Source organism: Oncorhynchus masou, chromosome 24, assembly GCF_036934945.1.
Source record: "Oncorhynchus masou masou isolate Uvic2021 chromosome 24, UVic_Omas_1.1, whole genome shotgun sequence".
Classification (NCBI taxonomy): domain Eukaryota; kingdom Metazoa; phylum Chordata; class Actinopteri; order Salmoniformes; family Salmonidae; genus Oncorhynchus; species Oncorhynchus masou.
Genome location: NC_088235.1, coordinates 66,750,002 through 66,774,825, shown reverse-complemented (window position 1 = coordinate 66,774,825; position 24,824 = coordinate 66,750,002). Strand labels below are relative to the sequence as shown.

General features: G+C 45.0%; 1 protein-coding gene across 4 annotated transcripts in view; it reads left to right on the top strand.

Moving 5' to 3' along the window:
• LOC135512516 (stromal cell-derived factor 1-like) overlaps positions 1-24,512 on the top strand; it is a 47,636-nt gene extending 23,124 nt beyond the window's left edge. Inside the window, exons 4-5 of one of the 4 annotated variants that reach the window (XR_010451425.1) lie at positions 847-1,094; positions 24,343-24,512. Coding sequence is in view for 3 of the 4 variants with exons in the window: in XM_064934610.1 (XP_064790682.1) it covers positions 847-874 (28 nt within the window). In the remaining variant the exon portion in view is untranslated. Of the gene's footprint in view, positions 1-846; positions 7,481-24,342 lie in introns of those variants that run through there. The other 3 variants (XM_064934610.1, XM_064934609.1, XM_064934608.1) reach the window with 3 other exon arrangements.
• Positions 24,513-24,824: the final 312 nt, after the last annotated feature.

The following is a 24,824-nucleotide window of genomic DNA, read 5'->3' as shown; positions in this document are numbered from 1 at the left end:
TCCTCACTGAACTTCTGGAGAGAGTTTGCTGCACTGAAAGTAAAGGGGCTGAATAATTTTGCAGGCCCAATTTTTCAGTTTTTGATTTATTAAAAAAGTTTGAAATATCCAATAAATGTCATTCCACTTCATGATTGTGTCCCACTTGTTGTTGATTCTTCACAAAAAAATACAGTTTTATATCTTTATGTTTGAAGCCTGAAATGTGGCAAAAGGTCGCAAAGTTCAAGGGGGCCGAATACTTTCGCAAGGCACTGTATATACTGTACTCTATACTATCTACTGCATCTTGCCTTTGCCGTTCGGCCATCGCTCATTTATATATTTTTATGTACATATTCGTATTCATTCCTTTACACTTGTGTGTGTATAAGGTAGTTGTTGTGAAATTGTTAGGTTAGATTACTTGTTGGTTATTACTGCATTGTCAGAACTAGAAGCACAAGCATTTCGCTACAGTTGCATTAATAACATCTGCCAACCATGAGTATGTGACGAATAGATTTTATTTGAAGTGGCAGGAATGAGCATGCTCAGGAATGAGCATTTGGAACAATTTGCAGCTGGTAGGGATCTGCTCCGACTCCAGCACACCTGTGTGTGTGTGCGTGTGTGCGCGCACGCTGCAGGTCAAGAGAACACCGGATGACCACCAGAGGGCATAGCAGGAGCAGATGTTACAAGTATAACTCTGGGAGGCAGACTATAACTAAAACAAATAGTCATTAATCTAAATACAGTCGCGCAACAGTCAAGTGGTTGACCTGAACTCACAGGGGGGAAACAGGAAAAAAATCGATGGCTCTGTTAACTGTCTTATATTAATACTCTGTTTTGTTCTTTCAGGATGAAGACATCCAAGCAGACCAACTAGAGAGCCTGCAGGAAGACCTACCAACAGACATGTAACATGAGACTTGTAGGTTGTAATACGTAACATGTACTCTCCCGTCACGCACGCTGAACAGCACTTATCCTGTCCATCGCAGAACCATCCAACCCACGGCTTTCCAAAACCACCACCTCTGTTACCATCACCACTGGCACCCCTTATAGACTCCACCCCTGCTAGCGCCAAGTGCAATTATATCTGTGTGAGTGTATGTTTTTATCAATTATGTATATACCATTTTTTATTATCCTATTTCATCAGTAAAGTGCAATTTTTTGTTGCTGTTTTGGCCACCGGCTTCTCTGTCATTCAGGAGTAAGGACTGAGCTACACAATAAGGAAGAATATAGTTAGCTCGGGGTAGCAGGGTTTGGAACCAAAATTATTTTCCAATCTCTTTGTTCTGAACCACCATTCTTTTTTGTTTCTTTCCACTTTTCCAATTGGAAAAACGAAGTTCTGAACCGGTTTGATGTCACGTTCGTTATAAGAATCGGACAAAAGCGCAGCGTGGTATACGTGCATTCTTATATACTAAAAAGAATGAACACTGAACAAAATAACAAAACGAAACGTGAAGCTATACAAACGAGTGCTGACAGGCAACTACACATAGAGAAGATCCCAAAAACACCAAGGGGAAATGGCTACCTAAATATGATCCCCAATCAGAGACAACAATAATACCATAGACATACAAATCACCTAGACCGAGAAAAACCCTAGACATACAAAACCCCCTAGACAAGTCAAAAATTGGCATACCCACCCCAATCACATCCCGACCTAACCAAAATATAAAGAAAACAGATATCTCAGGTCAGGGCGTGACAGGACCCCCGCCAAAGGTGCAGACTCTCGGCCGCAACAATGAAACCTATAGAGCGGGTCCAGGTGGGAATCTACCCTCGGTGGCGGCTCCGGTTCTGGACGCAGCCCCCCCTCTTTACGCTGATTCCTCCGCCTTTGTAGAACCGGACCGTGGATCATCGCCGGAGGCCCCAGACTGGGGACCGTCGCCGGAGACCCCGGACTGGGGACCATTGCCGGAAACCCCGGACTGGGGACCATCGTTGGGAGGTTCCAGACTGTGGCCCGTCGATAGAGGTTCCGGACTGTGGCCCGTTGTTGGAGGTTCCGGACTATGGCCCGTCATTGGAGGTTCCGGACTGTGAAACGGCGTTGGAGGTTCCAGACTGTGAAACGGCGCCGGAAGCTCCGGACTGGGAACTGTCACCGGAAGCTCCGGACTGGGAACTGTCGCCGGAAGCTCCGGACTGGGAACTGTCGCCGGAAGCTCCGGACTGGGAACTGTCGCCGGAAGCTCCGGACTGGGAACTGTCGCCGGAAGTTCTGTTCTGGACTGTGGAGGCGCACTGGAGACCTGACTGGGTGCCCATTCTAGCCCGGCAAATGCGAGGAGCTGGAATAGAGCGCACCGGGCTATGAATGCGAACTGGAGACACCGTGCGCATAACTGCGTAACACGGTCTCTGACCAGTCACACGTTCCCCATGGTAAGCATGAGGAGTTGGCTCAGCTCAGGTCTCCAACCTGACTCAGCCAACCTCCCTGTGTGCCACCCCCCAAAAAAATCTTATGGGGCTTCCTCTCGTGCTTGTCTCGTTGGTACAACTCCTCGTAATATCGCGTTCCTCTTTCGCTGCCTCTATCTCCTCCTGAGGACGGTGATACTCCCCAGCCTACGTCCAGGTTCCTGCTCCACCCAAAATCTCATCCCAGGTCCATTCCTCCTGACCACGCTGCTTGGTCCATTTTTGGTGGGATCTTCTGTCACGTTCGTTATTGGACCAAGGCACAGCGTGGTATGCGTACATTCTTATTTATTAAAAAGAATGAACACTGAACAAACAAACAAAATAACAAAATGAAACGTGACGCTATACAAACAAGTGCTGACAGGCAACTACACATAGACAAGATCCCAAAAACATGGCTAACTAAATATGATCCCCAATCAGAGACAACGATAAACAGCTGCCTCTGATTGGGAACCATATCAGGCCACCATAGACATACAAATCACCTAGACCTACAAAAACTCTAGACATACAAAAACCCTAGACAATACAAAAACTAGCGTACCCACCCTAGTCACACCCTGACCTAACCAAAATATAAAGAAAACAGAGATATCTCAGGTCAGGGCGTGACATTTGAACCAAAATAAAGGACTGATTAATATTGTTCCTTTCTGTTCATTTTTTAACCTGTGAAATCAACATAAAAAACATTTAATCAATCAATCAAATGTATTTATAAAGCCCTTTTTTACATCAGCAGATATCACAACGTGATTATACAGAAATCCAGCCTAAAACCCCAAACAGCAAGCAATGCAGAAAATGAAGCACGTTGGCCTGCTCCCTAGAAAGGCAGGAACCTAGGAAGAAACCTAGAGAGGAACCACGCTCTGAAGGGTGGCCAGTCCTCTTCTGGCTGTGTCGGGTGGAGATTATATGAGTACATGGTCATTAAGGCCAGATGGTTCTTCAAGATGTTCAAATGTTCATAGATGACCAGTAGGGTCAAATAATCACCAATCAGTGTGGATAGAGCAGGTAAGCTAGTTGTTTACATGCATGATGGACAGACAAGTGTCGCCTAAGGCGCAAAATGCGACTGAAATTTTGCAGGTGGGGAGAGAGGGTTGAGGAGGAGGCTTGAAGCGCTGGGAATCTGCATGAAATGCATTATCTCTAACTAGGCATATAGTATCCTTAACTAGCATTGAAAAAGTTTACCAATTCTCTAGCTAATTAAAAATCTCTCTCCCAATCTTCTGAATCAAGCTTGTAATGTCAGTGCAGTAGCCTATGCTTGGGTGGGGTGAGTGGCAGGTAGCCCAAGCACACACAATCATATATTTTTGGCTTGCTGGCAGACACTGAAATAAGTGAAACAGAGAGGGCTTTGCATAGGCACTTTGTTGTGGGACTAGAAAAAATGCTTGGAACGTAAATAACGTTATTAACCAGTTCCAATGCTTTTAAAATAATGTTTCTGTTTCGGGAACATATGGATCACTTTCGTTCCAGGTTTAGTTTATGAATCTTGATTATTTTTTTCCACTTTTCAGTTCCCTGAACTGGTTCCAAGCCCTGCTGCTACGTTACCTGCATTGGCAAATATCTCCAATCTCTAACGTTACGTTACTACAATAAAGTGACTGGCTTTGAAATATTTTTTAATAAAGGCAAAATTACAAAAATTCTACATTCAATTTGCAGCAAGTTAGCCAGGTAGTTAGTTAGTAAGTTAGATTCTTTACATCAGCTGGATTTCTCAAGATGACTGGCTGGATTGTTCAGGATTCCCTAAAACATTAAACAACACAAATTACAATTCATACAAATGTCAAATGCCCATATAGCAAACTAAATGTTTAGCTAGTTGGATAATGTTAGCTAGTCAGCTAGATAGCTTGTTAATAAGTAGGTTTTCGTGAATTAACTTTGACTTAAAATATGCATAATCACTTGTCTCTAGATGAACTAACATATTTCTCTGAACTGTACATTTTTTGCATGATTCCGTATGAAGTAATCATGCATCTCAATTTCCTTTCTTTGGAGGGCCAACTATATATTTTTTTTATTCAACTAGGCAAGTCAGTTGAGAACACATTCTTATTTAAAATGACAGCCTACCCGGGAACAGTTAACTGTCTTGTTCAGGGGGAAAACAACAGATTTCTACCTTGTCAGCTCAGGAATTTGATCCAGCAACCTTTCGGTTATTGGCCCACCACTCTTACCACTAGGCTACCTGCCACCCCAAACTAGAGCGCTGAAAAGGCACTACCACTCCCTTAAAGTTGAATTGGGACAGCACTGCGACTCGATGAGGATCGAGGGATTGCACAAAATGGAGGGGGAGGGCTATAGGGGGGTATTGGGAACTGCCTATGTTTACACACAGGAGTGATTGGACATCCAGGTCTAGTACCCAATCAACCAATACTTTTTGTTTGGTATCCAGCCATGCTGCATGTTGAAGTATTTTATATAAACAGTCTTAATGTGAAAAATAGTATTGATGTTATTTTCCGAGCAGCTTCAGAAGAGACACAGATATACACAGTTTGCCAAAGTTCATTGGAGATTTAGAATTTCAGTCAGTGACACATTGGCACTAAAAGTTCCAAGATAATTACTCTCTAGTTAGAATTATAATTACAATGTTGTTGTCATGTTTGGTGCCAACAGTTGGTTGATAACTGTGGAACTGTGACTGGCAGTGAGACCATGTATGACCCCGTCACTGCATGTGTGTGTTTGTTTGTGTGTGGGTGTATGTATGTGAACGTGTGGGCTGTTTTAGCTGTTAGGGGAACACGGTCAATGAGCGATAATGTGGAATGATATGCTGCTTTTGCATTTCCGGCTCTCTGAAAATTCTAGAACATCTGGAGTCAGAACTCTGCTAATTGAGCGACCAATGAGAGGGTAGCGGTCCGTAGCTCCGTCACAGTTCTGGAAACATTAAAGGAACAGTATGTCCAGATTTTATTAAAGGAACAGTTAACCCAGATTGTTAAAATAACAATACTTACATATTTTATTAAAGGGATAGCTCATCCGGATAGTTCACTCAGATGACTAATAACTTTATAGTTCAGGTTTCCCTTTAATTCTGACATTGACCAGAGTACATTACTGTATGAAAATCTCAAACACATGCAGTGGGTTAACCAAATCATGTTTATTGTCAGCCAGACTACCATGTAAATGTTTCATGAAACATTATGGAATTTATAAAGTATCATATTTAGCAAACCACACACTATGAAAATCAATGTTATAGGAATATAGAACAAGTCATAATCTCATCAACAGTTGTAGTGTGATAGTATTAGTAGCAGTATAGTAATAGTAGAGTAGTGCAGGGGGGACTCTTTTTAATTGGGGGGACTCAGTTGGGGTCTCAACTCACTGTATATTTCGAAATTTGTGCATTAACAGTCACTCAGCCCATGTCCGCAATTTTTATTTATTTATTATTGCTAAGTTAGTATGTCAGCCAGCTATCTAAACTTGTAGTAAGCACGGTCGTATTACAGACCGGGGTGGGGCCCATTGATCATCAGTTATCATACTAAAAACGGCAAACCCTTTTGCAGGAAATTAGCTGTAAATCTGTTAATTCCTCTCCGCCCCACGGCCAAATAAGTAGAATTGCATGAAATGAGGGTATGTAGACCCACGAGCCACTATGTCCCCCCATGATGAGTAAAAACAATGTGTGGCCCCCACCCCCATCAAAGTTGCCCATCCCCGATCTAGTGGAATACAGTGGCTTGGCTACCTATTAATGTCATATACTGTATGTTATTTTGGATACCGATGCACTTTATGTCCAACAAATTCATTAATTTTCATTTACATTTTAGTCATTTAGTAGACACTCTTACCCAGAGTCGACTTTGGGCAAAATAAAATAAAAAACATCTTTAAACAATTCATTGACCAATGCACCATCATACCAGGTCATTTAATGCTTGAAAAAACTTGATAAATAGATATTTGGCTACAGAAGTGCTATTTCTTACCGACCTCTACAGCTTCCATCCAAAAACAAATCCTGTGAAATTGCGTCAACACATACTGGAGAAGTTACTGGCTAGCTACAGAGGCTAGCTTAGCTAATAAACTAGCTATGTTGGTCGTCGCGCATGACCAGAATGATCCACCAAAGGCACACCCCATTTCTGTTTAAAAATTGAGAAAGGGGTGGAGTTGGAACGTTTTTTTGTGCCCAAAGTCGACCTATAAGATAGCTGGGTGACACAACCACATATCACAGTCATAGCAACAACAACAACAAATCCCCCATTAAAGTAGTTAGCAACAATACATAACTTTCTAATTAAGTTGCTTTCATGCCATTGCTAATCTGAACACCTGCTCTTTTCATGCAAATCTTGATGAAATAGGTGCTGCTCCTTCAGGGTAACTCACTGCCCAAGCAAAGCTTGAATATAAACAGTGAGCATGCCACCCCAGGTGGCAGGGTAGCCTAGTGGTTAGAGCGGTGTACTAGTAACCAGAAGGTTGCAAGTTCAAAACCCCGAGCTGACAAGGTACAAATCTGTCATTCTGCCCCTGAACAGGCAGTTAACCCACTGTTCCTAGGCCGTCATTGAAATTAAGAATTTGTTCTTAACTGACTTGCCTAGTTAAATAAAGGTAAAAAAATGTATGTGTTCTTGCTTTGTCATTATGGATTATTGTGTGTAGATTGGGGGGGGGGGGCTCAATTTTAGAATAAGGCTGAATTGTAACAAAATGTGGAAAAGTCAAGGGGTATAAATACTTTCCAAATGCACAGTGCCTTCAGAAAGTATTCACGCCCCCTGACTTTTTCCACATTTTGTTGTGTTATAAAGTGGGATTAAAATTGTCATGTTTTGTTAACGATGTACATAAAAAAACACTATCTCAGCAGAAGAAAAAAAATCTACATTTTGATCGTATAAGTATTCAGTCAAATCATGTTAGAATCACGTTTGGCAGTCATTACAGCTGTAACTAAAATGTTTTTGATCCATCCTGAGATCTCCTATCACCATTGGCCTCATGGTGAAATCCTTGAGTGGTTTTGTTCTTCTCCGTCTGAGTTAGAAATGATGGCTGTATTTTTGTAGTGACTGGGTGTATTGATACACCATCCAAAGTGGAAATAATAACTTCACGATCCTCGATTCTCAAAGGTATATTTAATGTCTTCTTTTTTATGTTTACCCATCTACCAATAGGTGCCCTTCTTTGTAAGTCATTGAAAAGCCCCTCTGGTCTTTGTGGTTTAATCAGTGTTTGGAATTCACTGCCCGACTGAGGGATCTTACAGATATTTGTATGTGGGGGGGTACAGAGATGAGGTAGTCATTCAAAAATCATGTTAAACAATATTATTACACATAGAGTGAGTCCATGCAACTTATGTGACTTGTTAAAACTTCACTAGGGTAGGGGGCACTATTTTCACCTCCGGATGAAAAGCGTGACCAAATTAAACTGCCTGCTACTCAGGCCCAGAAGCTAGGATGTGCATATATTGGTAGATTTGGATAGAAAACACTCTAAAGTTTCCACAACTGTTAAAATAATGTCTGTGAGTATAACATAACTGATATTGCAGGCAAAAACCTGGGAAAAATCCATCCAGAAAGTGGGATTTTTTTATGTTTGTTGCTTTCTATTGAATGCCATTACAGTATCCATTGACTTAGGACTCAAATTGCACTTCTTATGGCTTCCACTAGATGTCAACAGTCTTTAGAAATTGTTTCAGACTTGTATTCTGAAAAATGAGAGAGTTAGACCACTCTGAATGAGTTGACCCTACAGTGTCCCAGAGGTTTTTCATGCGCACGACCGAGAGTGAGCCGTTCTTGTTTACCTTTTATATTGACGACGTTATTGTCCGGTTGAAATATTATTGATTATTTAGGCTAAAAACAACCTGAGGATTGATTATAAACATTGTTTGACATGTTTCTACGAACTTTACGGATTCTATTTGGATTTTTCATCTGCCTGTTGTGACTGCGTTTGAGCCTATGGATTACAGAAAAAAAAACGTGCGAACAAAACGGAAGATTTTGGATATAAACAGGTACTTTATCGAACAAAACTAACAATTATTGAGTAAATGGGAATCTTGTGAGTGCAACCATATGAAGATCATCAAAGGTAAGTGATTAATTTTATCACTATTTCTGACTTGTGTAACTCCTCTACTTGGCTGGTAACTGTTTGTAATGATTTGTCTGCTGGGTGCTGTTCTCAGATAATCGCATGGTAAGCTTTTGCTGTAAAGCCTTTTTGAAAACTGACACTGTGGTTGGATTAACAAGAAGTTAATCTTTAAACTGATGTATAACACTTGTATGTTTTATTAATTTTTATAATGAGTATTTCTGTTTATGAATTTGGCGCTCTGCAATTTCACTGGATGTTGGCTAGGTGGGACGCTAGTCCCACGTACCCCAGTGAGGTTTTAAGCTAATTTTTACTTGTGAATTTCAAATTATACTGAAGACACATTATATTCACACATATTTTAGATGCATTGCTTTTCACTGACAGCCGCATCTTATTAATTAGCTAGGCCTATTGCCACGTGCGCTGCCCAAATTACAGGGTTCCCAACTAGGCACATAAGCCTACACGCTTGTGATGTGAAACAACTCACAGCTTTAAAAGAAGCTAATGATCCTTTGTGGCTAAGTCATTTACTCCTGAAGTTATTTAGGCTTGACATAACAAAGGGGTTGAATACTATTCATTTGTAAAAATGTCTAAAACATAATTCCCCTTTGACATTATGGAGTATTGTATGGCACAAAATCTAAATGTAATACAAGTCAAGGGGTGTGAATACTTTCTGAAGGCACTGTATAAAACATAGGATAATCACATTTGTGAAGGCACTGGAAATTTAACTGAACCACTGGTCAGTACGAACACATTAAAGTGAACAGGTTTGTCCTTGGAACGCTGAGTGGGGGAACTGAGTCAGAACTATAGTCTCTTTGATCAGAGACATCCTTCTGATGAAACCAGTTAGTGGAGGCTGGTGGGAGGAGCTATGGTTGGGGGGGTGAGCAGGTGTTTCTGGGCAGGGTGATGTCGATGATGTTTGTGTGTGTTTATATGCTGTCTTTTATTTTGTATTGTAAAAAAAGAAAAAAGAAAAAAAAGAAGAGGCAAGTATATTTGAACAGGAACAAGTGACCTGGATTCATCTTGGCAGAATGTGTTTGTATTCCTTGGCCCATGTGATAATGTTGATGAAATCACTTAAAATCAACCAACAAAAATTATGCCTTTTTAAAGCCATGGCCTGAAACCAGAGAGCAGCTAGGCAGAGGTACAGTACATGACGTACAGTTTTTATTAACATTAATCTCAATGTTCTACTCTAAAAATGTTATACATTTATCTGACTGAGGCTTTCTATATCTTATGTATTGCAAACATGAATTGGGAAAGTAAACAGGTACTTTTCATATTGTAATGATTAGGACTTATGATTAGTGTGACATTGACAAAGGATAGATTTGTCATATAAAATGTGTGGAATGACAGAGAAATGGAGGACAAATAAAGCATACACACTCAGTTAGCTGGCTTACTACATCTATCACAGGCTCTAAAATGTTCCCAGATGTGTAGAAGCACACAGGGGAATTCATTACCAGTTTTTTATTATGAGATATCAAATATATGTCTGTGTGTGTGCGTGTGTGTCTGTAAGTTTCAGTCTGTAAGTATGTGTGCTTGTGCAGTTTCTAAATTTCAACCTTTATTGACCCACGCTGATTGTACAGAATTGAGACTGCATGTGTGTGTGTGCGTAGCGTTAATTGCACAGCCAGTGACCCACTAGGACATTAATCACATTCATGACAAAATAATTCTGCTGAGTGCCTCTAGAGTTTGTTACAGAGACGGATGTGAAGAGTGAGTAGAGTCCGAGTGTGTGTGTTTGTGTGAGTTTGTTTTTGAAAGTGAATGGGGATCTAATAGAGGGGCCTCCAAAACAGGAGAAAATAGCCCTCCTGCAGACTGTCTACTTTTCATGTGTTAATAACCCTTCAGAGTAAGTATAGTATGAGCTATGGGGTTATGAGACCTCACGCCATCCAACTAAACACAGAAAGATATGGATATTAAGGACACACACACACACACAGTACAGACTCCACGGCCTCAGCACACACACATACGTGATACCATGGGGCCTGGTCTCAGTACAAAGGCGGCGTGGAGGCCCAGATTCCTTTGGTGTGATTCAGACGGCTTATCCAAACCCACAGCTCCATTCACTGACTGGAAGCAGTGTAGATACGTAGTTTAAGATGAAGCAGGGACAATGGCTGTTTGAGGTGACTCAGTGTCCAGTGGGAGGGCTCTATCTGTGGGGCCCACTGAAATTAAAGTACCACCGTCTCATTCCATGTCTCTGGTCCCTGAAAATGACCATAAGTATATCTGGAGATGGGGCTTTATAATGTGACGTATTGAAGCCATAGTTTTAATGAACCCCTTTCCCATAGAGTTTTGGCCCCTGTCTGTGACCCTTGGTGATTCACGCACATATGCACACACATACATACAGATGGACGCATACACGGACACATGGTCCAGAGACTGACAGGGAGGTCTCTGAAATCTTTACTCCTCTCCTTAGATTGGTGTTCTGAAACCTTGTGTGGTAAGAAACCAACACATTCATTCATATGATTCACATGGTTGACAACGTTTTGACTTCCAGCGCCATTCACCCTCATATGTTCTTTAATCACTGCATGTCTAGATGAAAGTTACCTACATTCCTCCACTCGTGATTCACACTGTGCAGCACATTACTGTAATAACATTTGGTCACATTTGTCCTGTGTACAAATCAACGTTTAGACATTTCAAGTTTCCTGTGTTAAACAGAGGCCTGGGTATTAGTCAAAATCAGATCCAAACCTGCTCTGTCCAACATGATACTTCACATAGCCAGTTCATAGACAAAATTCCAGTATCAATCAGAAACTCTGGGAACACTTAGCCAACCGTGAGCCAAGGCAACAAACATGGCACATGCCGGTCCAAACCAAACACCATCCCACGTCCCTCAGCAGCCTGCTACACATCCTTCTATCTCTAGCCCTCCAGCATCAATTGCCCCATGGTTACTGCTTTTCCCAAAATTACCAATAACAGTCATATTCTTCTCATAATAGTAACACATGTAAAAGTGTATCAAAAGAAAACCTGAAATGTATTCCACCCAGTAGCCTGCAGCCAAACCTGTTAGTTGTAACATATTGTAGCGACCCGCACAGACAGCTGTGTGTTATGTGTTAGGCTAGGAGGTGGTTGTGTTGTACTGACCAGTACCCGGTGTTCGCGGGGTCCGACATGTCAATCAACCTGCTATCTGCCAATCACGGGAATGCCTGGAATGTTCTGATGCCGGGCATCCTGGTGGTTGGCGGAGTGGCGTGGAGGGGGGTTGGGCAGGGGGGTGGAGCATTGGAAGTTAAGACCAGGTTCAGCCTTTATTCTCTCTCTCTTACGTCTGGGCTTCCCAAGAGAAGGTCACGATTGGCTTGTGGGTTATCTGTCATCTTTTTGGCGTGTGCTACGGCCCAAACAGCAGCCTGTGTAAAGTTGGTTTAACCTCTTGAAACTCCCCATCCCGGATCCGGGATCGTGACTAAAGCCTCAGGCTCATTAGCATAACGCAACGTTAACGATTTCTGAAAATCGCAAATAAAATTAAAATAATGCGTTTGCTCTCAAGCTTAGCCTTTTCTTAACAACACTGTCATCTCAGATTTTCAAAATATGCTTTTGAACCATAGAAATTGACTAATTTGTGTAAGAGTATGCAAAGCTAGCATAGCATTTTGTGTAGCATGTAGCACGCAACATTTTCACAAAAGCCAGATAACCAAATAAATAAAATCATTTACCTTTGAAGAGCTTCTGATGTTTTCAATGAGGAGACTCTCAGTCACATACCAAATGCGCAGTGTTTCCTGAAAGCGTCTGTGTGTAGGAGAAATCGTTCCGTTTTCTACATTGCGCCTGGCTACTGAAACGAACCGAAAATGCAGTCACCTACAACGTAAAACATTTTCCGGATTAACTACATAATATCGACCGAAACATGGCAAACGTTGTTTGGAATCAGTCCTCAAGGTGTTTTTTCACATATCTCTTCATTGACATGCAGTTCGTGGAAGCTTGCTTTACTCTCTGTATCGCATGGAAAAATACTGGCAGGTGACTTTTGTGCACCAATTTCGGCACAGGACACCGGGCGGACACGTGGTAAATGTGGTCTCTTATGGTCAATCTTCCAATGATCTGCCTGCAAATACGTCACAATGCTGCAGACACCTTGGGGAAATGACAGAAAGGGTTGATTCATTCCTCTTGCGTTCACAGCCATATAAGGAGATCATGAAAACAGAGCCTCAAAAATCCTTGTCATTTCCTGGATGCCATCTCATCTTGGTTTTGCCTGAAGCTCACGTTAAAGGGCACGCACAGAGAAGATCTTTGTATTTCTGGACACGTCAGAGTGTTTTCATCTTTTTGTGACAAAATATCTTGTTTAAAACGGGAACGTTTTTCATCCAAAAATGAAATTGCGCCCCTAGAGTTCCAAGAGGTTAATAAACCGTCAATTCGCAAACTCAAGCCTCTGTCTGGACAATTGTTCATTTATGATCTAGTCAGGTCATTACATTGGTGTCAGAAGTAAAAACGTTGATACAAGTTAGCCAGCTAGCTAGCTGACTTATGTGGCTAGCTACCGTAGGTGAGAACGGGGATTGAAAATGCGTCGAGGGAATCCGAAAGTGAAGGTGGAGGTAGGGGACGATTATGGCCAAGGAGGTGCGTGTGAATGGACGTCGGGGGTTCTGTCTGAGGAGATCGACAGGGCGTCGGAGCGCAGAGGCCGCTTGAGGGAGGACGTTAGAGCGATGGCGGCTGAAGCGGGCATGAGTGCTTCGTCGACTGTATTTCGCGCGGATTCTGGTGGGCGGACTGAAGTGGCGACGTCGACGCGGCGTGACGAGGAATCTGGGGCTCAGGATGTAAACAAACATGGCGGCGCCCAGTTCCCGGCTGCGTCCGTATCTGTTAAGACCCCGAAGTATTCCGGTAAGGCGGATTGGGAAGCTTTTCATGCTCAGTTTGAACTGTTAGCTCATTTTAGGGGGTGGTCGGATGAAGAAAGGGCACTGCAGTTGGCTTTATGCCTCACGGATGAAGCTCTGGCCTGTTTGATATTGATTAGCCCCGAGGACAGGCATGATTATGGTGCTTTAGTGGGAGCACTGAGGAGGCGCTATGGACAGTGTGTACAGCCCGGGCTACTGCGCTCCGAACTGAGTAATAGACGCAGGCAGCCTGGAGAGCCTCTACGGGTGCTAGCTAATGACATTGAGAGCCTCTCTCGGCGGGCATATGCTCACATGCCCCCTCCGTGCAGAGCGAGCTAGCACGGGACCAGTTCATACGGGCGCTCTCTCCTACGGAGCTGCGCATACAGACCCAGCTGGCTCATCCTGAGTCATTGCAGACAGCCTTGGAGATGGCTTTGGAGAGGGAGCTGGTGTGGGCTGGGGCTTCAGCTGGGGCTTTGGTGGGGGTGCAGGGAGACACACCCTCTGTGCGAGCTGGGGGCAGAGCAGCCCGGAGCCGGAAAAGCCTGCTTGGGTGGCCGAAATGACAAAACTCATTCGGGCTGTGTCGCTACAGGCGGCACGAAACACAAGCCCTGGTCCCAGGGTCTGCTGGGGTTGTGGCCAGCCAGGCCATCTGCGCCGAGATTGCCCCATGTCCCCCAGAGCTCAGGGAAATGGCTCGGGGTCCGCATAGACCGGGTAGTGCGGACCCCTGGCTTTCTATCCCAACCACCATCATCTTCAGGAGGAGCCCACCGGCACAGACGGGGAAGCAATGCTCCACTTCCCCCAGAAGCAGACGAGGGCAAGCGGATGGAGCCTGTTGTTGTGGTGGGCCGGACCTGTGTTGGGGACTTTTGTCATGTCCCTGTCACTGTGGAGGGGGTGCCCTGCTCCGCCCTGGTGGACACTGGGTCCACAGTAACCCTGGTGAGGCCAGATATTGTGCCAGGTTGGACTCAGTGTGAGCCTACAACTGTGCAGCTCCGCACAGTCACAGGTGAGCTGGCACCCATGAAAGGGAAGGGAATAATGACTCTGACAGTAGGGGGCAGGACTGTGCGTCATCCTGTGTGGGTGGCGGCTGTGCAGGACCCTTGTATCCTGGGGTTGGACTTTCTTAGGAGCACAGGCTGCCAGTTAGACCTAAATAGGGGCACACTGAGCTTCCAGGGAGGGACGGAAGTCACCATGGCCCCCCCCTAATGTCACATTCACTCAACCCAACAAACCCTTTACTCCAACAGTTAAAGCAGCAGAGACTCATGGCTGCGCCCCTCCCCCACAGCTGTGTGTGACTTTTCCCCAGTCCCCCTGTCACCTACGGCGGTGTGTTACATTCCCCCAGCTACCTCCATGGCACAGCCCTCTGTGAGCCCGGGCCGCAACCCCCAGCCCAGCTACCCCAGATGGGAGAGGAGAGGACACTGTCTGCAGTGAGGGAGATATGGGGGAGGAACTGTGTTGGTCTTGACCCCGAGCAGCAGGAACGGTTGTGGCAGTTGCTGTTTGAATTCAGAGACAGCTTTGCGTTGAGTGAGGAAGAGGTGGGTCAGACTCATCTGGTGCAGCTTGAGATCGACACAGGTGATGCTCGACCCATCAAGATGCATCCCCGCCGTATCCCGCTGGCACGCCAGGAGGCGGCAGACAAGGCTGTGTTGGAGATGCAGCGGGCAGACTTCATTGAGCCCTCAGACAGCCCCTGGGCGGCGCCAGTCGTCATGGTTCCGAAGAAGGGGGGCAAGCTGAGGTTCTGTGCGGACTACAGGCGGCTGAATGAGGTAACCAGGAAGGACTCATACCCCATACCACGTATCGATGAGTCGCTGGACCTGGTTAGGGGGTCCTCCTGGTTCTCCTCACTAGACCTCCGCAGTGGCTACTGGCAGGTGCCCCTCTCCCCAGAGGCCAGAGCCAAAACTGCGTTCTCCACTAACAGAGGACACTGGCAGTTCAAGGTCCTGTGCTTTGGCCTGTGCAACGCTCCAGCTACTTTTGAGCGTTTGATGGACAGGGTGCTGGATGGCATCCCCCGACAGCAGTGTCTGGTATACCTCGATGACATCCTGGCCCATGGCAGCTCCTTCCAGTCAGCCCTGGGGGCGCTACGGCGTGTGCTGGAGATGGTGGCTGCCGCAGGTCTGAAGCTCTACCCCGAGAAGTGCCACTTCATGAGGAGAGAGGTGTCCTTCTTGGGCCACCGAGTGGGGAAGGAGGGGATCAGCACCATGGAGGACAAGGTAGGGGCTGTCAGAGACTGGCCCACCCCCACCGACCAGCGTCAGCTGAAGAGCTTCCTGGGCCTGGCCTCGTACTACAGGAGGTTTGTACGGGGCTTCTCAAGCGTTGCTGCTCCACTGAACCGCCTGCTGCCGAAGGACAAGGCTTTCACTTGGACAGTGGAGTGTGAGGAGGCGTTCAACACCCTCAAACGTGCACTGATCGAGGCCCCCGTGCTCGCCCCCCCTGACCTCACCTTGCCCTTTATCCTGGACACAGACGCGAGCAATGTGGTCATGGGTGGGGTGCTGGCCCAGGTGGGGCCAGAGGGGGAGAGAGTGGTGGCGTACTTCAGCAAAACATTTGACAAACATGAGCGCCGCTACTGTGTCACCCGGCGGGAGCTCTTGGCTGTTGTGGCTTCCGTCAAACACTTCAAGTACTACCTGGGTGGTCTGCCCTTTACTGTAAGGACTGACCACTCTGCTCTCCAGTGGCTCATGTCTTTCAGAGAGCCAGAGGGGCAGGTGGCACGCTGGTTGGAGGAGCTTTAGCCGTATGACTTCACGGTGGTGCACAGGGCAGGGGCACGCCACTCCAACGCCGACGCCATGTCCCGTCGGCCCTGTACTGCAGACGGCTGCCGCCACTGTGAACGGAGAGAGGGACGGGAGAGAGAGCTGCGGGCAGAGGAGGGTGTCTGTGCCACAGTGTGTCGGGCGAGCGGGCCTGTCTGCTGCGAGCTGCAGACTGTCGACGTGGCTGAATGGCGGCAGCAGCAGGGACGGGACACAGACCTACAGCCAGTGCTACAGTGGGTAGAGGCGCAGGTGAGGCCACCATGGGAAGAGGTGACAGCGCTCTCACTCGCGACCAAAGGGTTGTGGTCGAAGTTTGAGAGACTGCGGCTGGCTGATGGCGTGCTACAGCGGGCATGGAAGGAGTCAGCTACGGGAGAGGAGAGGTGGCAGGTGGTGGTCCCAAAAGCATTGCGGGAGGCTGTGCTCCAGAGTACTCATGGGGGGGTGGGGACTGGACACTTTGGGGTCACAAAAACACTGCGCCGTCTCCGTCAGGGCTTCTACTGGGGGCAGCACAAGAGGGATGTGGAGGACTTTTGTCGCCGCTGTGACAACTGCACAGCGAGAAAGGGCCCCGCAGGCCGCTCTCATGCTCAGCTCCAACAGTTCCTAGTGGGGGCTCCCATGGAGAGGGTGGGAGTGGATGTAGTTGGGCCGTTCCCCACCACAGACAGTGGAAACCGCTGGGTGCTCATGGCCATGGACTATTTCACAAAATGGCCCGAGGCCTATGCTCTGCCTGACCAGGAGGCAGAGACCATCGTCGACGCCCTGACAGCGGGGATGTTCAGCAGGTTTGGAGCTGCAGAGTCCATCCACAGCAACCAAGGCAGAAACTTTGAGTCCCGTGTGTTCGCCACCATGTGTGAGAGGCTGGGTATGCACAAGACCCGCACTACTCCTCTCCATCCTCAAAGTGATGGCCTTGTGGAGCGCTTCAACAAAACTCTTGGACAGCAGCTGGCCATCGTCTCTTCCAAACACCAGCGTGACTGGGACAAGCACCTGCCTATGGTCCTCATGGCATGCCGCTCCGCTGTCCAAGACTCCACCTCCTGCACGCCTGCCCTCCTCATGCTGGGGAGAGATCCGCACCCCTGCGGAGATGGCGTTTGGTCGGCCCCTGGATAGCCCTCATGTTCCTCCGGGGCCGGAGTATGCCCGGAGACTCCAGGACCGCCTGGAGACAGCCCACACCTTCGCCAGAGAGCAGCTGGTGAATGCAGGTGTGAGGCAGAAAAGGAACTATGACGTGCACACCCGGGGAAGGCACTTTGTGGCTGGGGAGCTGGTCTGGGTTCGTTTCGGTAGCCAGATGCAATGTAGAAAACGGAACGATTTCTCCTACACACAGACGCTTTCAGGAAAAACTGCGCATTTGGTATGTAACTGAGAGTCTCCTCATTGAAAACATCAGAAGCTCTTCAAAGGTAAATGATTTTATTTATTTGGTTATCTGGTTTTTGTGAAAATGTTGCGTGCTAAATGCTACTCAAAATGCTATGCTAGCTTTGCATACTCTTACACAAATTAGTCAATTTCTATGGTTCAAAAGCATATTTTGAAAATCTGAGATGACAGTGTTGTTAACCTCTTACACTTATGGTGGCGCTATTTCATTTTTGGAAGAAAAACGTTCCTGTTTTAAACAAGATATTTTGTCACAAAAAGATGCTCGACTATGCATATAATTGCTACTGTTCGAAAGAAAACACTCTGACGTGTCCAGAAATACAAATATCTTCTCTGTGCGTGCCCTTTAACGTGAGCTTCAGGCAAAACCAAGATGACTTGGCATCCAGGAAATGACAAGGATTTTTGAGGCTCTGTCTTTCATGATCTCCTTATATGGCTGTGAACGCAAGAGGAATGAGTCTGCCCTTTCTGTCGTTTCCCCAAGGTGTCTGCAGCATTGTGACGTATTTGTAGGCAGATCGTTGGAAGATTGACCATAAGAGACCACATTTACCACGTGTCCGCCCGGTGTCCTGCGCCGAAATTGGTGCGCAAAAGTCACCTGCCAGTATTTTTCCATGGGGCACAGAGAGAGAAGCAAGCTTCCACGAACTGCATGTCAATGAAGAGATATGTGAAAAAACACCTTGAGGATTGATTCCAAACAACGTTTGCCATGTTTCGGTCGATATTATGTAGTTAATCCGGAAAAAGTTTCACGTTGTAGGTGACTGCATTTTCGGTTCGTTTCGGTAGCCAGGCGCAATGTAGAAAACGGAACGATTTCTCCTACACACAGACGCTTTCAGGAAACACTGCGCATTTGGTATGTGGCTGGGAGTCTCCTCATTGAAAACATCAGAAGCTCTTCAAAGGTAAATGATTTTATTTATTTGGTTATCTGGCTTTTGTGAAAATGTTGCGTGCTACATGCTACACAAAATGCTATGCTAGCTTTGCATACTCTTACACAAATTAGTCAATTTCTATGGTTCAAAAGCATATTTTGAAAATCTGAGATGACAGTGTTGTTAAGAAAAGGCTAAGCTTGAGAGCAAACGCATTATTTTAATTTTATTTGCGATTTTCAGAAATCGTTAACGTTGCGTTATGCTAATGAGCCTGAGGCTTAGTCACAATCCCGGATCCGGGATGGGGAGTTTCAAGAGGTTAAGAAAAGGCTAAGCTTGAGAGCAGACGCATTATTTTCATTTTATTTGCGATTTTCAGAAATCGTTAACGTTGCGTTATGCTAATGAGCCTGAGGCTTTAGTCACGATCCCGGATCCGGGATGGGGAGTTCCAAGAGGTTAATTTGCTATCTTACATGTTTTGATTTTTATAGTAATTTATTTGAATTTAGCCCTCTGCATTTTCCCTGGCTTTTGGCCAGGTGGGACGCTAGCCTCTCACATATCCCAGAGGTCAATCTGATTTATTTAATCCCTTAAACAATATTTAATTGTTGATTAAATTGATCATGTAATAATTAGCTCAATAGGATTTGGGGTACTATGGAATAAGTTTAACTAGTTACCATCTCCTGAATGAAACTCTAGATGTTTATATAGCGATAAGTCTCTTATTAATCATTAATTGATAAATCTCATAATCTCTGAACGGTCGCAACATTCTTGGATCCGCAAAAACCTCACCTTTGCTGATCATTCTGTACCACACAAATTGGTGTAATTCTTTAGTCAGCTAGTAAATAAATATCACAGAATAACATGCACAATTACATGAGACAAAGGTCCCTAGTGGATTGACAAGATAGATTGATGGGGGGGAGAGACAAAGGGACACCTATCATTGATATGTTTGGAAACTACCCTCAAAGTAATCATAATACCTTGCCCACAAACCACCGGACATTTATGTATATACGTGTGAATGCCGCCGTTCGTCTCTCTGAAACCAAGCCTTCTTGAAAGGGTTTTTTGGCTCTTCACTCAGCACACGCGTAAGGCTCTGATTGTCCTCCAGAGGTCAATGTCCTTAGTTGTTCGGTCACCAGTGGTGGCTTTGTTCAGAACTTGTTCTTAGCTTGTGTGGATAGTCAGAGTTTGAACCACTTTACACGCACAGCTGCAGCCTGACAATGTTCAGGTCTGGTGAGTTTTTTCACCTTGTGTTGAAGTTCAACTTTCTAACTATTTCAAATGTGTGGACCACGGTCTACTTCCTTGAACAAAATATAAACTATGATCTCATTAGAAAAAATGGGAATGTAACTTTAGTTAACCGATACTTTCATGATTTTTATTTCTCATGCACAACTCAAGAACCTGACCTGGCAGGGTAGCCAAGTGGTTAGAGCATTGGACTAGTAACCAAAAGGTTGCAAGTTCAAATCCCCGAGCTGACAAAGTGCAAATCTTTCATTCTGCCCCTGAACAGGCAGTTAAACCATTGTTCCTAGGCTGTCATTGAAAATAAGAATTTGTTCTTAACTGACTTGCCTAGTTAAATAAAGGTATAAAAATACAGTGTGTATTCAAGTTACAGTATGTTATACCATATTTGGATGTTAGAAATATTGTTCCAGTGTTCGTTTTTGGTTGGGAGAGTCTCTCTAGTCAAAGGCATTCCTTTGGTTGATACTAAAATGTAGAGTTCTGCTGCATTTATTTATTTTATTTTACCTTTTTTTAACCAGGTAGGCAACTTGAACAAGTTCTCATTTACAATTGCGACGTGGCCAAGATAAAGCAAAGCAGTTCGACACCTACAACAATTTACACATGGAGTAAAACAAACATACAGCAGAAAAATAAGTTTATATACAAAGTGAGCAAATTAGTTGAGAAAAAAAAGGACGTGGTGGCGAAGTAAAACACTGGAATGGTAGATTTGCAGTGGAAGAATGTGCAAAGTAGAGAGAGAAATAATGGGGTGCAAATGAGCTAAATACAGTAAGGGGAGAGGAAGTTTGGGCTAAATTATAGATGGGCTATGTACAGGTGCAGTAATCTGTGAGCTGCTCTGACAGCTGGTGCTTAAAGCTAGTGAGGGAAATAAGTGTTTCCAGTTTCAGAGATTTTTGTAGTTCGTTCCAGTCATTGGCAGCAGAGAACTGGAAGGAGAGGCGGCCAAAGAAAGAATTGGTTTTGGGGGTGACCAGAGATATACCTGCTGGAGAGCGTGCTACAGGTGGGTGCTGCTATGGTGGCCAGTGAGCTAAGGGGAGACTTTACCCAGCAGGGTCTTGTAGATGACCTGGAGCCAGTGGGTCTAGCAACGAGTATGAATCGAGGGCCAGCCAACGAGAGCGTACAGGTCGCAGTGGTGGGTAGTATATGGGGCTTTGGTGACAAAAATGATTTGAGTAGGGCATTGGAGGCTATTTTGTAAATGACATCGCCAAAGTCAAGGATTGGTAGGATGGTCAGTTTTTACAAGGATATGTGTGGGCAGCATGAGTGAAGGATGCTTTGTTGCGAAATAGGAAGCCATTTCTAGATTTAACTTTGGATTGGAGATGTTTGATGTGAGTCTGGAAGGAGAGTTTAGTCTAACCAGACACCTAGGTATTTGTAGTTGCCCACATATTCTAAGTCGGAACCGTCCAGATTAGTGATGTTGGACGAACGGGCAGGTGCAGGCAGCGATCCGTTGAAGAGCATGCATTTAGTTTTATTTGTATTGAAGAGCAATTGGAAGCCACAGAAGGAGAGTTGTATGGCATTGAAGCTCGTCTGGAGGGTTGTTAACTGTGTCCAAAGAAGGGCCAGAAGTATACAGAATGGTGTCATCTGTGTAAAGATCAGAGACTCACCAGCAGCAAGAGCGACATCATTGATGTATACAGAGAAGAGTCGGTCCAAGAATTGAACCCTGTGTCACCCCCATAGACTGCCAGAGGCCCGGACAACAGGCCCTCCGATTTGACTCTATCAGAGAAGTAGTTGGTGAACCAGGCGAGGCATTCGAGTCTGCCGATGATGTGGTGATTGACAGAGTCGAAAGCCTTGGCCAGGTCATTGAATACGGCTGCACAGTATTGTTTCTTATCGATGGCGGTTAAGATATCATTTAGGTCCTTGAGCGTGGCTGAGGTGCACCCATGACCAGCTCTGAAACCATATTGCATAGTGGAGAAGGTATGGTGGGATTCAAAATGATCAGTAATCTGTTTGACTTGGCCTTAGAAAAGCAGGGTAGGATAGATATAGGTCTGTAGCAGTTTGGGTCAAGAGTGACCCCTCCCTTTGAAGAGGGGGATGACCGCAGCTGCTTTCCAATCTTTGGGAATCTCAGACGACATGAGAGGTTGAACAGGCTAATAATAGGGGTTGCAACAGTTTCAGCAGAGAATTTGAGAGGGTCCAGATTGTCTAGCCCGGCTGATTTGTAGGGGTCCAGATTTTGCAGCTCTTTCAGAACATGAACAACAACACGGCTGACTGGATTTGGGAGAAATGGGGAAGGCTTGGGTGAGTTGCTTTGGCGGGGGTGCAGTGCTGTTGACTGGGGTAGGGGTAGCCAGGTGGAAAGCATGGCCAGCCGTAGAACAATACTTATTGAAATTCTCAATTATAGTGTTTATCGGTGGTGACAGTGTTGCCTATCCTCAGTGCAGTGGGCAGCTGGGAGGTGTTCTTATTCTCCATGGACTTTAGTGTCCCAGAACTTTTTTGAGTTTGTGTTGCAGGATGCAAATTTCTGCTCAAAAGTTATCCTTGGCTTTTCTAACTGCCTGTGTATATTGGTTTCTAGCTTCCCTGAAAAGTTGCATATCACGGGGGCTGTTCGCATAAAATTTGACTGGGTGTAAGGTGTCAAAAAGCTTCCCAGCCCCCCCTCCCATTTTCTGTGGGTGAGGAGAGGGCCTGGTTATTTGTCAATCATTGCCAAGCTTGGATCCTCATATGTAATTATGTAGACACTACTTTGAAAAATATAAAATCTATTTTGATTTTTTTGAACACATTTTTTTGTTGTTGGTTGCTACATGATTCCATATCGCTATTATTCTACAATGTAAAAATAAAGAAACCCTTGAATGTGTAGTTGTGTCAAGACTTTTGACTGGTTCTCAAGAGACTAATTGGTGTCACAGTTTTTCTCCATGCCTAGCAAACAAAGCTGATTTATCAAATTGCATTCTAAACTGAACATGTTTAGGCAATTTATTTTACCTTGAACTAGGCAAGTCAGTTAAGAACAAAATCTTATTTTCAATGAAGGAACAGTGGGTTAACTGCCTGTTCAGGGGCAGAACGCCAGATTTTGATCTTGTCAGCTCAGGGATTGAACTTGCAGCCTTTCGGTTACTAGTCCAACACTAACCACTAGGCTATGCTGCTGGTGTGTGGGCTGGGGCAAAACTGACATCAATCAGGCCCTCGAGGACTGAAATTTCCCACACCTGGTATAGGGCGACCACCTTTAAAATGCCCAAATGAGGGACAACAGGATGATTTTTGTGGCTTACATGAATAAAAACATTTGGCTGGTGGGATGAGATATAGGAGGATGGGTCATTGTAATGACTGGAATGGCACAGACTCAACAATATCACACACATGGAAACAATGTTTCATTCCGTTCCATTTATACCATTCCAGCCATTACAATGAGCCCGTCCTCCAATAGCTCCTCCCAACAGCCTATGGTGTTGTGCACATGTTTTAGGTGCTGGAGAGAAATTACATACACATTTCTCAGTTTGTATCTACAGATGTAGCCTACTAAGTGTCATCATACAATATGTATCCTCCAATTGCAATGTCTGCCCATGCCCACACAGTCTCAAGATATTTCTCTATTTTTAATACCCTCAAACCGCAAGATAGGCATACCTAATTTCTAAATAAGCCATGGCATCATCACTGTCAATCGTGAATGATAATTATTCACATTTTATTTGTGAGATGTTTTTTACTTATTTTTTATGTATTTTACTAGGCAAATCAGTTAAGAACAAATTCTTATTTTCAATGACGGCCTAGGAACAGTGGGCTAACTGCCTGTTCAGGGTCAGAACGACAGATTTGTATCTTCTCAGCTCGGGGATTTGAACTTGCAACCTTTTGGTTACTAGTCCAACGCTCTAACCACTAGGCTACCGACCCATGTCAAGTGCGTCTGCATGCCAATCATTTATTCTAAATTACTTTCATGGAATATGCGTTTAGATTTTCTTAAATTACTGTTCTGTGAACATATCAGAGCAGATGTTAACGACACTGAACAAAAAACAAATGCAACATGTAAAAATGTCTACGATTTTACTGAATTTCGGTTCATATAAGGAAATCGGTCAATTGAAATATACTGAACTGTCACACCCTGATCTGTTTCACCTGTCTTTGTGCTTGTTTCCACCATCCTCCAGGTGTTGCCCATCTTCCCCATTATGCCCTGTGTTCTCTGTTTGTCTGTTGCCAGTTCGTCTTGTCAAGTCTTACCAGAGTGCTCTCCTGCCTTCCTTTTTCTCAAGTTGTGTTTCCTGGTTTTCCCAGTCCAGACTATTCTGCCTGCCGTGACCCGAGCCTGCCTGCCGTCCTGTGCATGCTTGACTGACCTAATTACTGGATCCCTGCCTGTCCTCGACCTGCCCTTCGCCTGCCCCGTGCCTGCCCCGTGTTTACAATAAATAATCTGAGAACTGTACTATCCGCTTCCTGTGTCTGCATCTGGGTCATATCCTGAGTCATGTTACTGAACAAAAATATAAGCTAGTCAGTCAACAATGTCAAAGATTTTGCTGAGTTACAGTTCATATAATGATATCAGTAAATTGAAATAAATTCATTAGGCCCTGATCTATTGATTTCACATGACTGGGCAGGGGTGCAGCCATGGGTGGGCCCAGAAGGGCAATAGGTTCACCCATTTGGCAGCCAAGACAGTTAACCAGGCCCAGCCAATCAGAATGAGTTTTTCCCCACAAAATGGCTTTATTATAGACGGAAATACTCCTCAGCCCCCCCCTCAGACGATC